The sequence below is a fragment of the Lutjanus erythropterus genome, chromosome 7, assembly GCF_056507025.1.
Source record: "Lutjanus erythropterus isolate fLutEry1 chromosome 7, fLutEry1.hap2, whole genome shotgun sequence".
NCBI classification, from domain to species: domain Eukaryota; kingdom Metazoa; phylum Chordata; class Actinopteri; order Lutjaniformes; family Lutjanidae; genus Lutjanus; species Lutjanus erythropterus.
Window position 1 is genome coordinate 11,047,024 of NC_139323.1, and position 13,766 is coordinate 11,060,789.

Sequence of the window (13,766 nt, forward strand, 5' to 3'; positions counted from 1 at the left end):
GAAAAGAAAAGCTTCTTGTTGCAAAGTGATTAGTTTGTATGTTGGCGTGGCAGCATTACAATAATAATACATTTCTGTAGTTTTTGGTCTAAACTGACTCCTGAGAAAAATATCTGGCTCCCAACAACACTAGCTAGCTGCTAATGTTGTCTGTATGCAGTTTGGTGCTGGGAAGCTGTATACAAGATTTTTAGAGCCAAAAACAGGAGTCTGCTGCAGCCTAAACCTACAACATAAAAATGGCAAGACTCAAACAAAACAGTAAAGTTGAGGACTGCTTAAACAAAACAGTGAGTTGAGAGATGCTATAAAGCTACATGGAGCTGAGAGACAGGACTGAGTGATAATCCTTTTGGGGTTTGCCCCTATGATTGAACCCCTTTCACATTACACAGTCATGTGATCCACTGTTAATATAAAAATACTGACTACAACAGCTTTCAAGGATCAGTGTGTAGAATTTTGCCTCACCCTTCCCTTCCAGGCATGTTAGAGAAACTACAGTGACTGCAAAACTTACTAAAATGTGACAGGCCATATCTAGGGCAGGTTTGTGTGGTCTGGGCTACTGCACAAAGATGGTGGTGCAACACCGAGGACCTGCCCCCTCTGTAGATATAATGGCTCATTCTAAGGTAATGAAAACACAACAATTGTTATTTCCAGGTGACTATTCACTAAAGAAAATATGTTACTATATATTGTTGATGGAAACCTCTTTATGTACATTCATGACAAATTTAATGGATTTTTTTTTTTTTTTGTCTTTATTTATCTTGCATAATAGTTGGTTTACATTAGAGTTTCACATTATCTGCACATTCTTTAGGTACCTGAGATATTTGGCCAAATAAAACATTTCATGTGACTCTTTTCCTTATGTAGGCATTGCACATTTGGCAACTGCACTTACAAATTGTGCAATCACAAACATTTAATAGCAAACAAACCAAGGGAAGAGAAACGCTTCCTTCAGTTTGTGAAAATCTGAACCGACCAGCCAGTAAGTACATTTTGAAACCCTGCAAGCATTGAAACCACACAAATCTGGTCAGGTTCACTGTTTCACAACACACAGTATTCATTCTCTATGTAATACAACAGGCACAACACAAAAATACTTGTGAGTGACTTGTGAGTTTGCTCTTACACTGACAGGAAATAGTTTAAATATAAGCTTGTCAGTGAGGCTATTTGGGTTAGCAGTAATATAAAAGGCTTCACCTCGATATACTACAATGACATCATAACCAAGCAGCACCATTATGGTCAGTCCACTCAGCTGTGGGAATAGAGCCTGAGGACTGAACACTGCTACACCGTGAAAAACTGAAAAACATGAGAAAATTCAAACTAAATCAATAAATACACTGTTCTGTGCTGGCATTCACTAAAATCCTGTGTATAAGTGCACTTTCACAGCTTCACAAATCAAATATCATTTATGTTTGCCCAGAAACAAAACACACAAGAGAAAAAAACGAATTATGTAACTGCTGTGTTAAACTCTTTGGGAAACCTAAAGTACTGTGTATCTCAAAGGAAGTTAGGCCTCAGAGAGAAAGGCCGACAGTGGAGTATGACTGATAAGAGTTGGTTAGGCACAGGGTTATTGCAGCATTTTGTTTCATGACATTTCCCTCCCTATTTTTCTTTTGTGATACTCCCTTTTTTGTTAAGATGCAGTCAGAAAACTGTCACAGCATCCCAAATCCTTTGGCATAAGTGATGGCCTTGAGGAGTCTTTCTCTCAGTTTTTCCTTGGAGGAGTATTCTGGGAGCAGCAGTGCATTAAAGCAGGTGTGAGAGGTTGGTAGCCTGAAAGAAAGAATGAAAAGTGAGAGCTTTAGTAGGGCTGTCCTGAACGTCACATTCTTGGCTTCGAAGCTTTGGTAGTTATCAACAGTGAATATTCAAAGTAACACCTGTGGGAGGGAGGTGCAATTAGAAAATGTTTGCTTTTATAACAGAAAAAATATCAATTATTTATTAATAACTCTGTCACTTTCTCTCAAACAAACACACATGCTGGCTACAGCAGAGTTGTGCATCCCAACATCGACATCACTTGTGCTGCTGGTGTTTTGTCGGTCTGCGTCCAGCTTGCACTGAAGCTACTGCGTCTGTCAGAGGAGAAACAAGTCTGAGGTAATTGCGGTGTGTCCAGCTCGCGCTGAAGCTGCTACAGGAGTGCATGCTATGAGACACAAACAGAGAGAAGGAGGCACGCAGGATGGAAACTCACGGACAGAGGAAGCAGCAGAAACTTCAGCATGAGCTTGACACAGACCGACAAAACATCAGCTGAACGACAGACACCCAGGCAGTCAGCGAGGAGGATATGAATATGAATAGCCATATACTTATTGCAATTCAAATACCATGGCAATGAATGAAGCTTCAAGGCATTTAGTACAGCCCTACAGTTCAGATTATTATGTTAGATATAAACTTAAAGAAAATCTCACAGGATAAGGGCACAGTGAAGACCTGAACACAGGCTATATTCACAGAGCCTTTACTCCCTGCTAAACAGCTTCGTCCTACATCAAAAAGTTTGCAGTTAAAACAACCAGAAAACTTATGGAACAATGAGCAAGTGTCAGGGAGAAGGAGACACTAAATTTGTCAAAGAAGAAACCTATAAGTATGTATGATTGATAAAAATATTGTAACATTAAATAATACTGAGAGATAATTGTATAAAAAGTCATTAAAAGTATCAGGAAAACTCATCTCTGATGCAACATTCACTGGAAATAATCTGCTCAAATTTCAACCCAATTGCTGTTTAACACAAACTTCTGTAACTGTGTGTGCTTTAAGGAAAAAGGCTGGGAATGAACCTTTTTTGTGATTTGAGTTGTGATTAATTAATCGTTGACTATTTTGATTATTGATTATTCACTCTTTTAGGGAAAAAAGTCAAAATTCTCTTATTCCAGCCTCTTAAATGTAAATGTTTTCTGGTTTCTTTACTCCTTCATGATGGTAAAACTAAATATCTTTGGGTTGTGGGTCATCTTGGGCTTTGGGGAAACAATGACACCATTTCTGACATTTTATAACACCAAACAACTAATCAGTAAATTGCGAAAATAATCAACAGATTCATCAACAATGAAAATAATAATTAGTAGAACACTTAAACTGATCTATTGTGCTTGAAAATATAGAAATAAAACCTCAAGAAGCTGCCTGTTGTGTACCTGTCTGTGTCAGAGCCATTCTTGGCGATGATCATTTTTAATTTGCCGAGCCCGCCGACCGGTGCTCTGTCTGTGCCGGTGGTAAACTGCAGAAACAATCTCTTCTGCTCCTCTCCAAACGAGTGAATCGTTTCCCAGAAATCTCTGCGCAGAAAATAAAAGACTTGAAACAGCAATGATCTGACAGGTGGGACATCTAAATGGGACAAAGATAAATCAGACTTACTTGATGATTTGACTGTCTTTGCTATAACCTCCATCGTATTCTGTTGTCTTTTCAAGTGCTTCAAAGTCAAGTTTCTGTGAAATCCCAAGAGTTCGCTCTGTAAGTCATAAAACACCGGCTGCAATAAAGTAACAAAAGTCAAAACTGAGGATTGTTTTCTTACCCTGCTTCCACAGATTAGCAGCTCTACTTCCTCAGGTCTAAACAAATATTTCAGTGGGGACTCATTTGTGACCATTAGGAAACCCTTTTTGAAGGCTTTGAATTGTCTCTCCACACTCTTGTTCAGTATGTAGTCAGCATACAGGTCCACAAACTCCTGTGAATTATACATATAAAAAGAAAAAACATCTGTTAAATGTGCTGCACAGCAATAGCTCATTATTTACTTTCCTTTGCCCACCAGTGAGTCGGTGTAATCTTTGTAATTTAACTAACGTTTTCTCTCAATGGCAGTAAAACTGCATCTTGTACAGCTATTTTTATATACTTCAAGTTCCTGTTGCTGTGCTTGCAAAATATACATTTAAATCAAAAGAGGAACAAAAAATTTGTCAGTTTTAACATGTGTCAGACTGTTTAATTCAGTGAGAAAAAGTAGAATTAAGTTGATATCAAGCAGCTGTATAAATTCAAACCACTGTCTTTTGCCTACCATGATTATGTTACTGCAGCTCTTTAACTTAGAAAAAAAAAATGAATACAATCATTGTTTATACAGAGCAATGTTGTGGTTTTAAGTATTTTAGACTCTTCACCTGTCTATTCTCCTTAGTAACAGGGATCTGGTCTCCCTGCTCCTTTAAGTCATGTAAGATCGGGCTTCCAAAAAGGTCTGTGTGTGATATCTGGAAGGTAAGCGTCATGTCCTCCTCTACATTGCCGGTATATTCAAGCAACTCCCTCAGACTCTGGTAGAGAACCTGCGAGAAGAAAAGAAGAAACACCAGCTGTTAAAGAAACAGCTGGAGGTTTAGGGGAAATATGGTTTACTACATTCCTGTCAAGAGTGAAATGAGAAGATCAATTCCACTCTGTCGCATGACAACATGAGCAAAGCTCGCCGTTGCCTCCTGCTTTCAGCATTTATGCTAAGCTAAGCTAATAGTGTCCTGGTTTAAGCTTCATACTTAGCGTACAGACATGAGAGAGGTATCAATCTTTTCATCTCGTAGTAAGAAAGCAAATGAACTTTTCCCTCATCGCTACAGTTTGTTACATGCAAAAAAAAGTTTCTTACAGTAAATAAAGATTTAGCTTAATGCTACATCTTCAGGAATAGAAGGTGTCTCCTTCTATTGTCTCTAAATTTAGAAAAACAGAACTGATGTATTGTCTTTGACTGTACATTAACCGTGGGGAAAGTTACTGTACTGGATGTGAGTCTGACAGGTCCAAGTAGGTCCCTTTCTTGCCCATGAGCTTCCTGTAGACAACCATGGGGAAATGTACGTCCAGGATGCAGTTGTTGTAAATGGCGAGCCCCAGGACAAGTCCAACAAGAGTGTACTGCCCTTCATTCTCCAGAGAGGATGAATTAAACCAAAAAAGTTTTGTCTCGTCGTCATAGGTGAACATTCCTGTTCAGAAAGTCCAGCAGAAAGAGAGAATCACACATATGGAAAAAGGAAACACTTAAAGGAATAGTTAAGACATTTTGTGAAATTTTGTGATAATTCGTAGTTGCTTTCTTGGTGAGAGTTAAAAAGATTTATACTACTTCTGTCTGTACAATAAATATGAAGCTATAGTCTCTGGTCGAGGCAGGTGGGTGCCAACTCAAAGCCTGGTTCTGCTTGAGGTTTCTGCGGGTTAAAAAGCATTTTTTCCTCACCACTGCTGCAAAGTGCTTGCTCATGGTGGGAGTTGTCGGGCCTCTGTATGTAATATTAAAAATATTATGGCCTAGACCTGCTCTATATGAGAAGTGCCCTGACATAACTTTTGTTTTGATTTGCTGCTACATAAATAAAATTGACTTGACCTGAAAGTCATTGGCTTAGCTTAGCACAAAGACTGGAAACAGGGGAAAACAGGTAGCTTGGCTCTGTCCAAAGTTAAAAAATGGCACTCTAAAGCTCACTAGAAGCTTGTTGGTTTGATCAGACCAAAACATTTCCTGTAGTTTCGCCTTTACTGTGCTGTTGTTGTTGCAATAAGCTGAAAACAGGAAGTGGCCACACCATGCCCAAGACCTAGTCCTGCACATAACCCCTCATAAAACCTGCCTTTTTACACTTAAGTGGTGTATGAATTAAACAAGAAAAATATAATGTGATAATTTGTGAGCTTTAGAGGTGCTGGTAGGCAGATTTTTTTTGTACCTTTGGACAGAGTTAGTCGCTTCCAGTCACAATGTTAAGCTAAGCTCTCACTGTAAATGCCAATTTGCTCACTGAACTTAAAAGTTTATTGTAAACAGCTGGGACACAAAACTTTTCATATGCACAGTTAATAATTCTGAGTTGTTCAACTTAAAAATGAAAGTTTATTAAACTTAGGTTGAATAATTAGTTTTAAGTTTTATTTAAGTTAACCCAACTTAGAGAACTTACAGCTGCTCCTGTCAGAGCTACTTTGTTCCAGCACTGGCATAAAGACAATATTTGAAACTGCTCCCAGTGAATGTTTTAAATTTTAAGTGGGGATACAGACTTATACTAACTTCCGTCATAGTTCACAATGTTGTAATTATTGTCAAAACAAACAACTCTGACTTATCTAAAAAAATATTAGAGACATACAGCATTTATGTTTACTTCAAACTACAAAAAAGAACAGTCTCAGGAGAGTTTTAACTCTCACAATGCATGCTGGGAAGTCTGCTAAAATGCTGCACCTCCACTCTAAAAAAGAGTCATTTGGCTCATTTTTACTAAACTGCATGCACGAGAAAATAATGAGTTGGTAAATTTCTGCAGTTCAATGTGAAACAGCAAAACATTTTTCTGTTCACTAATACTTTTGTTGAAATAGTATGTTTTTGTTATGTTAAATGAAAACAAATTATTTGTTTTAATGAACAAGAAAGTGACTATATGCCATATGAACATAAAAACATAGAGTACATTTTTAAAATCTTAAAATTTTTAGTTAATTCAACTATCAAAATTTACGCTAAGTGTGCAATGTATGTATTGTTAATATGTCTTGAACTAATTACGATTTTTATCGGATTTATGGCTTTAAGTAAAATGAACTAAAAAAAAATATACATATACATATATATATATATATACATACATATATATATATATATATATATATATATATATATATATATATATATATATATATATATATATATATATATATATATATATATACATATATATATATATACATATATACACACATACATATATTTTGTCAATCCTACAAGGATGAGTGTTTGTGTTGAATGAACATAAAATTTTCTTGTTATTTTGACAGTCCTGAACACTTGTGTGGACACTAAAATGTTGTAATGGATGAACTGGGGTTTATAGTGTATGTCAATGGTATTGGTCCTCTCATCTAATTCTGGACAAGAGGGCGAATTAGCATATTATCCAAAATGTCTAGCTAGTTCAGTAATATGATATAAAATTATCACGATGCATGGGAAGCTAACATAAAGAAAAACTGTTTGTTCATGCCTCACCTATGTCAGGATTGAAAATTTCCTCCAAGACCAGCTGAAAGAACTCCTTTGAAACCCCGCCCTCGTCTACACCTTGCTCCCCCTCAAACTCAACAAACAGCTGCTTCTTCAGATCAGACGGGTTCTCCATGGAGATCATCTCCAGCTGCAACACAGAGTGTTTTGAATTAAAGGACAAACACAGCACTGAAGCTAAATTTTAACATCCCATGCTCATGCAACATATCGCGCTGTAACTCACTCTAACGAGGGCGTCGTCTATGATGTGATCTCTGCGGACTTTGAGCTTGAGATAGGGGTTGGGCTGCTGGCCCTGGACCATGCTGTAGAGCGCTGTGAGGCGACGCTCGCTGTACATCCTGATCCTGTTGTCGTAGTACAGGCCTTGATTCTTGGTGATGACATTGAGGATGAAGGGGCAGCTCTGGAAGGAAAACTTGGTTTCAGCATTCACCTTAAAGAAGGTGAAATCCTTGTCCATCTCCACCACTTCATTGAGCGACTCATTAATAAAATCCTCAAAGGGGATGAGGGGTTTGATGCTATCTATAGGTCTGACACCCAGTTCTTTCTCCAGAGGATCGACCCGCGGACCTTTCTTATAGAGCCGCTCCTCACCTAACAGCTCATGCAGGGTGAGCTCATCGGACTGCTCATCTTCCTCATCTTCCTCGTTGTGCTCTACATCCATATCGCCAGCCTGGATACTTGCGTAGAAGGCAACTTTTAAACACTGGGTCGCGGCCACCACAGTCTCATCGTCATTTACCAGATTTTCGCTGTCATATTCATTGCTGACGACTGTGAATGTGATGAGCTGCTGGAAGGTCTCCATCATACGGCGGATGTGTGGGAGGCCATACGTGGACCAGAGCTTTGACAACCTGGCAAGCGCAGTCACCGGCAGTTTGCTCATCGCCTTGCAGAACTGCGGCAGTGCCACTTCCAGGTACTCTGGACTGTGGAGGTTAGTGTTCTCCATCACGATGATGAAGATGTTCAGGTAATCTGGGTTTGTTTCGTACACATCAAGGTATTCCAGGTCAAGTTCTATATTTGGAGTGAGGTAAATGAGTGCGTTTACAAGAGCTGCCTCCACCTGGTCGATGGATAGAAGTCGGTCGTAGACCCTCCTCACGGCGCAGATGTCCACGGTAACCTCACAAGGCTTGGACGTTTCAGTAGGACCTTCATCTGGCAAAGCAGCAGACGCAGCTCCCATTTTCTCTGAGGTTCGCTCACTCTGCTTCTCACGCTTGTCCACATCTGTTGGTTTTAAGGAGTCAAGGTTTTCAGTGGTGTTGGGTTCATCCGTCCGGAAGCTTTTCACCAGGGCCTCTGCGTTGGAGAAAATCCTGCCAATGATGCGGATGAGAGCAGAGTAGTCCCCTTTCTCTTCGCAGAAACTCAGGATCATACATACAGTGTTCTCTGTGAGGTAATGAACATCTGGACCAAATGGCACAAGAAAGATGGAATTAAAACAATGAAACAGGAATGACCCAATCATGTTTCTTTCCTTCTGATCCTGATTAACGATTATTTATGAGTCACGCTGATCTGTTTTCATTCACATGGAGGCACTGGCATGCAAGGGAAAAAAAAAAAACTTAAAGGGGTGTTCATAAGATTGTCATTACACTGTCATAATCATATCATGACACCTGTCATGAACACGAAGGAGTCTTCATGTTAATTCTCATTTTACAATAATGACTTTGTTATAACAACCTGACATTAACCAAGACAACAGGGGAACAGGGGAATATAGTACAGAGGTGGTTTTCTTGCTGGATTTGGTTCCTAGCACCGCATGGCTGAGAAAACTAATTAGGCAACTAGGTGGACAGCTAACCGAGCTAGCCAGCTAACACCAGCTACAGATAACAGCAGACGGTTAACCGACTTCAGCAGCAAATAAACTAGCTAACCACTGTCTGTTCATTAACCAACTCTCTAAGATAAATCACCTTGGTACTGTGCTCTGTTGTCAAAGTGGCCTTATAACATTTAATGACATGTTTATGATCCTTTGCTGTCTAAAATTTAGATTACTGAGAGTTTAAAGTTACATCAATTTTATCTTTAGGTTATTGGTTGAAAATTAACATGAACAGCTTATGCAGACAGGATTTTATCATGGCTGCAAAATCAGGGGTCCTTGCAACACTCACTTAAAAAGGCCCCTGACTCACATCAGTTGAAGTCCATGAGACTATTCATGACACCTTTACATAAGCATGTCACAGTGAAATAAAACTTAATGACATCTTCCAAGTCCAAAATATGCCACCTTACTTGAGGTCAGGAAAATATTCATGACACACTTATGGTGGTCTCATGATGGCCAGTGTCAAAACCAACAACATATGACAGTTTGTCATGTTAAAACATAAAGCTAAACAGTTTCTTTAAGTCTAATAATGTCAAGTGATGTCAAAGACATTACTGTCTTGAATAATGTCAAATTATCATTGGCTTGATTAATTTCAAGTTGTCATAACAAAGACATCCCAAACAATGTTACCTTTACATTAAAAATTACAAAATTGACCGAATGATACTTAATGACAACAGTCATAAACATTCATAAAGATTCCCTCATGTGCATGACAGGTGTCACGACATGGTTATGACAGCGTAATGACAGTCTTATGCACACCCCTTCAAATAAAGCGGTACCAAAAATCGTTCAGGAATTAAAGGCAAGATTGGGTGATTAATTGATATAAAAATCATTTTGCGGATCAAGTCCTCCTTTAGGTTAGTTACCATGCAACAATGACACCAACTCAGCTGAGAACTGAATTCTTTGGGTCACTGATCGGTTTTCACGATTGGCAACAAGAAAGTATCAATTCCAATCTCCAAATGAGATTTTTTTAATGACCTTCAGCCAAAAAACTACTGGTGGTACATAAACATGGGCATCCCCACAGTGAATTTGTTCATAGTCAGTGTCCAACTTTTACCTGAGAAGTCCTCCTTGGGGGGAAAGAGGTCCGTTTCGCTCATCTTACTGTCCAGATGAGTGTTGTCGTTGGCACTGGAGTCTGATTCTTTCTTGGAGGGGTGAGGATTGCAGAGTTTGGCATTAATCTTAAAGAGCTCAAGTGCTTTGGCAGCTGCTGAATTGTTATCCAAGGGCTGAAAATTACAGCATGATGCGCAAAACTCATTCGTGCAGTCGCCATTTCCACAGCCTTCAGTTAACTGCCGAAAGTAGCGCTCAATTAGATGCTTTGCAGCCGCTCTGTTCCTGCATAAGATATTTAAACAGGAAGTCAGACGTAGAAGTCATCTATGGTTAGAAAAACAAGCAGAAACACATTCTTGCAATGCAAATAATAAAACATATCTAATGAATTTCGCTACCCAACAGAGCTGAATATTGAACAAGCGCTTTTTTACATTCTTATTTTAAAAGACTAAAACATAATGACACAGAATCACAGATACAGAACATCAGAGGGTGCAGCTCTTCAGATAGAAATATTAGTTTAACTAATTACATGTACATTAGTTTAGCTACCTAGTTGAGTGCAGTAGCAGACAGAGTGACTTACATTCGGCTGGATTCAGGTATCCTCCTGAGGGCCCAATTTACAGTGCTCTGAAAGAAAAGTTCAGCAAAATTGTAAAAATTTTCATTTTCGGTCATTTTTAAAACAGAAAATGTCCAAATTCTCTGATTTCAGCTTTTCAAATGTGAATATTTTCTGGCTTCTTTAGTTCTCTGTGATAGCAAACTGAATATCTTTGGGTTGTGGACAAAACAAGACACTGGAGGATGTCATCCTGGGCTTTAGGAAACAGCAATCAGCGTTTTTCACCATTTCCAAACATTTTATGGACCAAACAACTATTCAGTTAACTAATCCTTAGTTGCAGCCCTATCCTACTGTGTACATAAAACCTGTATTATAAGAAGGCTGTTGCTTTTTTGATAATTAGCCAGATAATTAGAATGAGATATCAGTTGTCATACTGTATCAGGCCACAGTATAATCTAATCTAATTCATATTTATTTGTATTAATTTGATTCCAGGGTGCCTGTGCCTGTTTCACTCAGTCAGTTACAGCAGTAGCAACAGTTCATGTCATCGTCTATAAAGAACTGTGCGGAAAAGAGCTTACTGATCAACATACAGCTTTATCTTTCTCTTCTGCACATCAGTGAGTGCTGAACTTCAGTTTACTGACAGGATTAATGTGCATATTGACATTTAACTGTGCACTCTTTTGGACCAGCTGTATGGAAGAAACTTCTCCAAAAGGACTGGACATGCAACTAGGGATTACGTAATTAGTTCTGATTTATGACAGGCTGCCAGATATCTGATTTCATGCATATCAGGCTACAACATCGTCTGATCCAATATATAGCTAGTTATTTTTAGGGTATTATTTGAGATTTAACCTCCCTCCCCTCTCCACAATTTCATCCCTTACAAATAATCAATAAAGGTGCCAGTGCTGTGCCACGTGTGTAAAAATTACCATTCTTCATTTGGAGACACTTATGTCATGCTGCTGCAGTGTGAAGGCTACAGGTATTTAATAATTAATAATAAACATATTATTCAGTGACGTGAACATAAGACTCAGCAAAGTGCACAAAAAGCTAAATTCAACGAACAAGGTTTTTTTTTTTTTGTAATGTTGCACTGTGTCGTCTGTGTGTGCGCACACAAACCAAAGTCATGCATTAGCCATTAAAGCTTGGCTCTTACACTTCCTGTAATGTTTATGGAAAAATCTCAGAGGCGGAAAAAACACACTTGGGCTCAGATGTTTTCCTGACACAAACAAAACTCATTTATCAATAGGTTATATTAAGTCTGGTTAATTTACATGTATTACAGGAGAGGGGCAACTGTAACAAGGGGTTTGTGAAACACACAAATTCCTCCTCAGAAACAAGCCAGAGAGATGACACCTATTCTGCACATGCTCAGAGTAATTCTCTCTCTGCCTATGGAGCTGGAACAGGATGTTTTCAGCAAAAACAGTGATTTGGAGGTAAGAAAGTTTCTTTGTGGATGTTCAGTATTTTTTTTTTCTGTCTAAAGTTTATATTACAGTGAATTTAAAATTGCATCAATTTTATCTTGGTTACATGACCCAATGTAAACACCTTGTTTGTTTATATTAACATACTTTTCTGTTAGAAAATGAACACGTTTACATATTTAAATGCAAATAAACTTTCAACTCAATTCAAATAATTTAGATATTGTTATCACTAGAATAGTTTCCTAGTTGTCTGCAAAATTAGAAACAGACTTTTACTCCGAATGCATGTAATGTCTGACATCTATAAGAATTTGAACCACATGTAAAAAAAAATCTTAGCTAACATCATTAGATACTATTAGGGCTGCAACTAATGATTATTTGCACAGTTGATTAATCAGGTGATTATTTTCTCAATTAATCCATTAATAGTTGTTTGCCTACAAAACAGCAGAAAATGAAAAGAGAAAAATGTTGATCAATGTTTCCTAAGCCCTAAGTTGGACTCCTCAGATGTTTTGTTTTTCTCACAAACAAAAAATATTCAGTTTAATGTCATGGAGGAGTAAACAAACCAGAAAACCTTCACATTTAAGAAGCTTGAATAAGAGAACTTTTTTGTGATTAATTTGTGGTGTGCTTACAGTGAGTTAATATGATGATAACCCACTGTATGCTATACGATGACATGCCATTGTTACAATTGGCCCCACTAATAATAATTTGGTCGACTTTTCCTTAATAGTGAAAATAGATCAATTATATTATTAATTAGTGCACACACAAACTGTCTTATATCAAAATATGACTAGTGTATTTTAAGTAGTCTGTGAGTTATGGAAGAAAAATGAAAAAATGTTACAATTGCCCCATGTCTCCCCTACTTTTTAGCAACATTTCAGTGGTCATGACAGCTGACTACTGACACACGCACACATCACACACGCGAGCACACACGCGCGCGCACACACACAAGGCACTGTTTTATAGGAACAACTAACAGTAAGGTGCTTTCCTTCTGTCACCGCCTCTTGTTAGCTTAATATCACATTATAAACAAGCTGAGTATGTGAACACAACATGAAACAACATTGTTAAATTCAGTGTCATGTCTCATGTACTGACCTGTGATTTGAACAGGGGTATCGTTACAGTCGTGTGTCTGTGTGTGTGTGTGTGTGTGTGTCAGTGACAGTGCAAAAAGCCTCTTCAGTGTGTCAGAGCGGCTGCTGCTGTTTCACACACATTCAGTCCGCTGCAGTCTGCGTCGCTCCTTTTAAAACACCGCCAGTTTATTTAACGACACGTAGCCCAAAAATATTGAAGCGCGACGACGTGAGGAAGCCGTAATACTTTTGTTTGTAAGTCAGAGCATTGTACCCTCTTCTACCATCTTGTAAACAACGGCGCGAGATATCCCGGCATGCAGCGCGAGCGAGGCTGTCAAACATCATGCACCCCTCCTCCCACCCCCGCGACCCACAGAGATACACCCAAAATACACAATATTTACTTAACAAAAACAACGATGAATATTATTTTTTACGTACTGAATTAGATTTAGTTACTGAAACGCAGTGATTTTATCAGGCAGGATGTTGCTGTTTCTTGACAACATCTGTTAGAGCCCCCTTTCTCAGTACCTTAAAGGGATAGTTCACCCAAAAATGA

The 13,766-nt window shown here is 38.4% G+C and overlaps 1 protein-coding gene across 2 annotated transcripts; it reads right to left on the minus strand.

Annotated features, from left to right (window-relative positions):
• Positions 1 to 1,647: 1,647 nt before the first annotated feature.
• On the minus strand, positions 1,648 to 13,516 carry LOC146323622 (ubiquitin-protein ligase E3A-like). Of its 2 annotated transcripts, none has more exons than XM_084722667.1 (11): positions 13,221 to 13,516; positions 10,645 to 10,691; positions 10,051 to 10,141; positions 7,320 to 8,527; positions 7,079 to 7,223; positions 4,810 to 5,015; positions 4,194 to 4,358; positions 3,599 to 3,754; positions 3,436 to 3,509; positions 3,210 to 3,353; positions 1,648 to 1,818 (listed from the first exon to the last, which is right to left on the minus strand). In XM_084722667.1, exons 3-11 carry the CDS (start codon positions 10,091 to 10,093, stop codon positions 1,698 to 1,700), a joined length of 2,262 nt encoding a protein of 753 aa, XP_084578793.1. In that variant the 5' UTR covers positions 10,094 to 10,141; positions 10,645 to 10,691; positions 13,221 to 13,516; the 3' UTR covers positions 1,648 to 1,697. The 2 variants fall into 2 exon arrangements, with proteins under 2 accessions (XP_084578793.1, XP_084578792.1); XM_084722666.1 differs by having other exon boundaries at positions 10,051 to 10,337.
• Between the last annotated feature and the right edge of the window lie 250 nt (positions 13,517 to 13,766).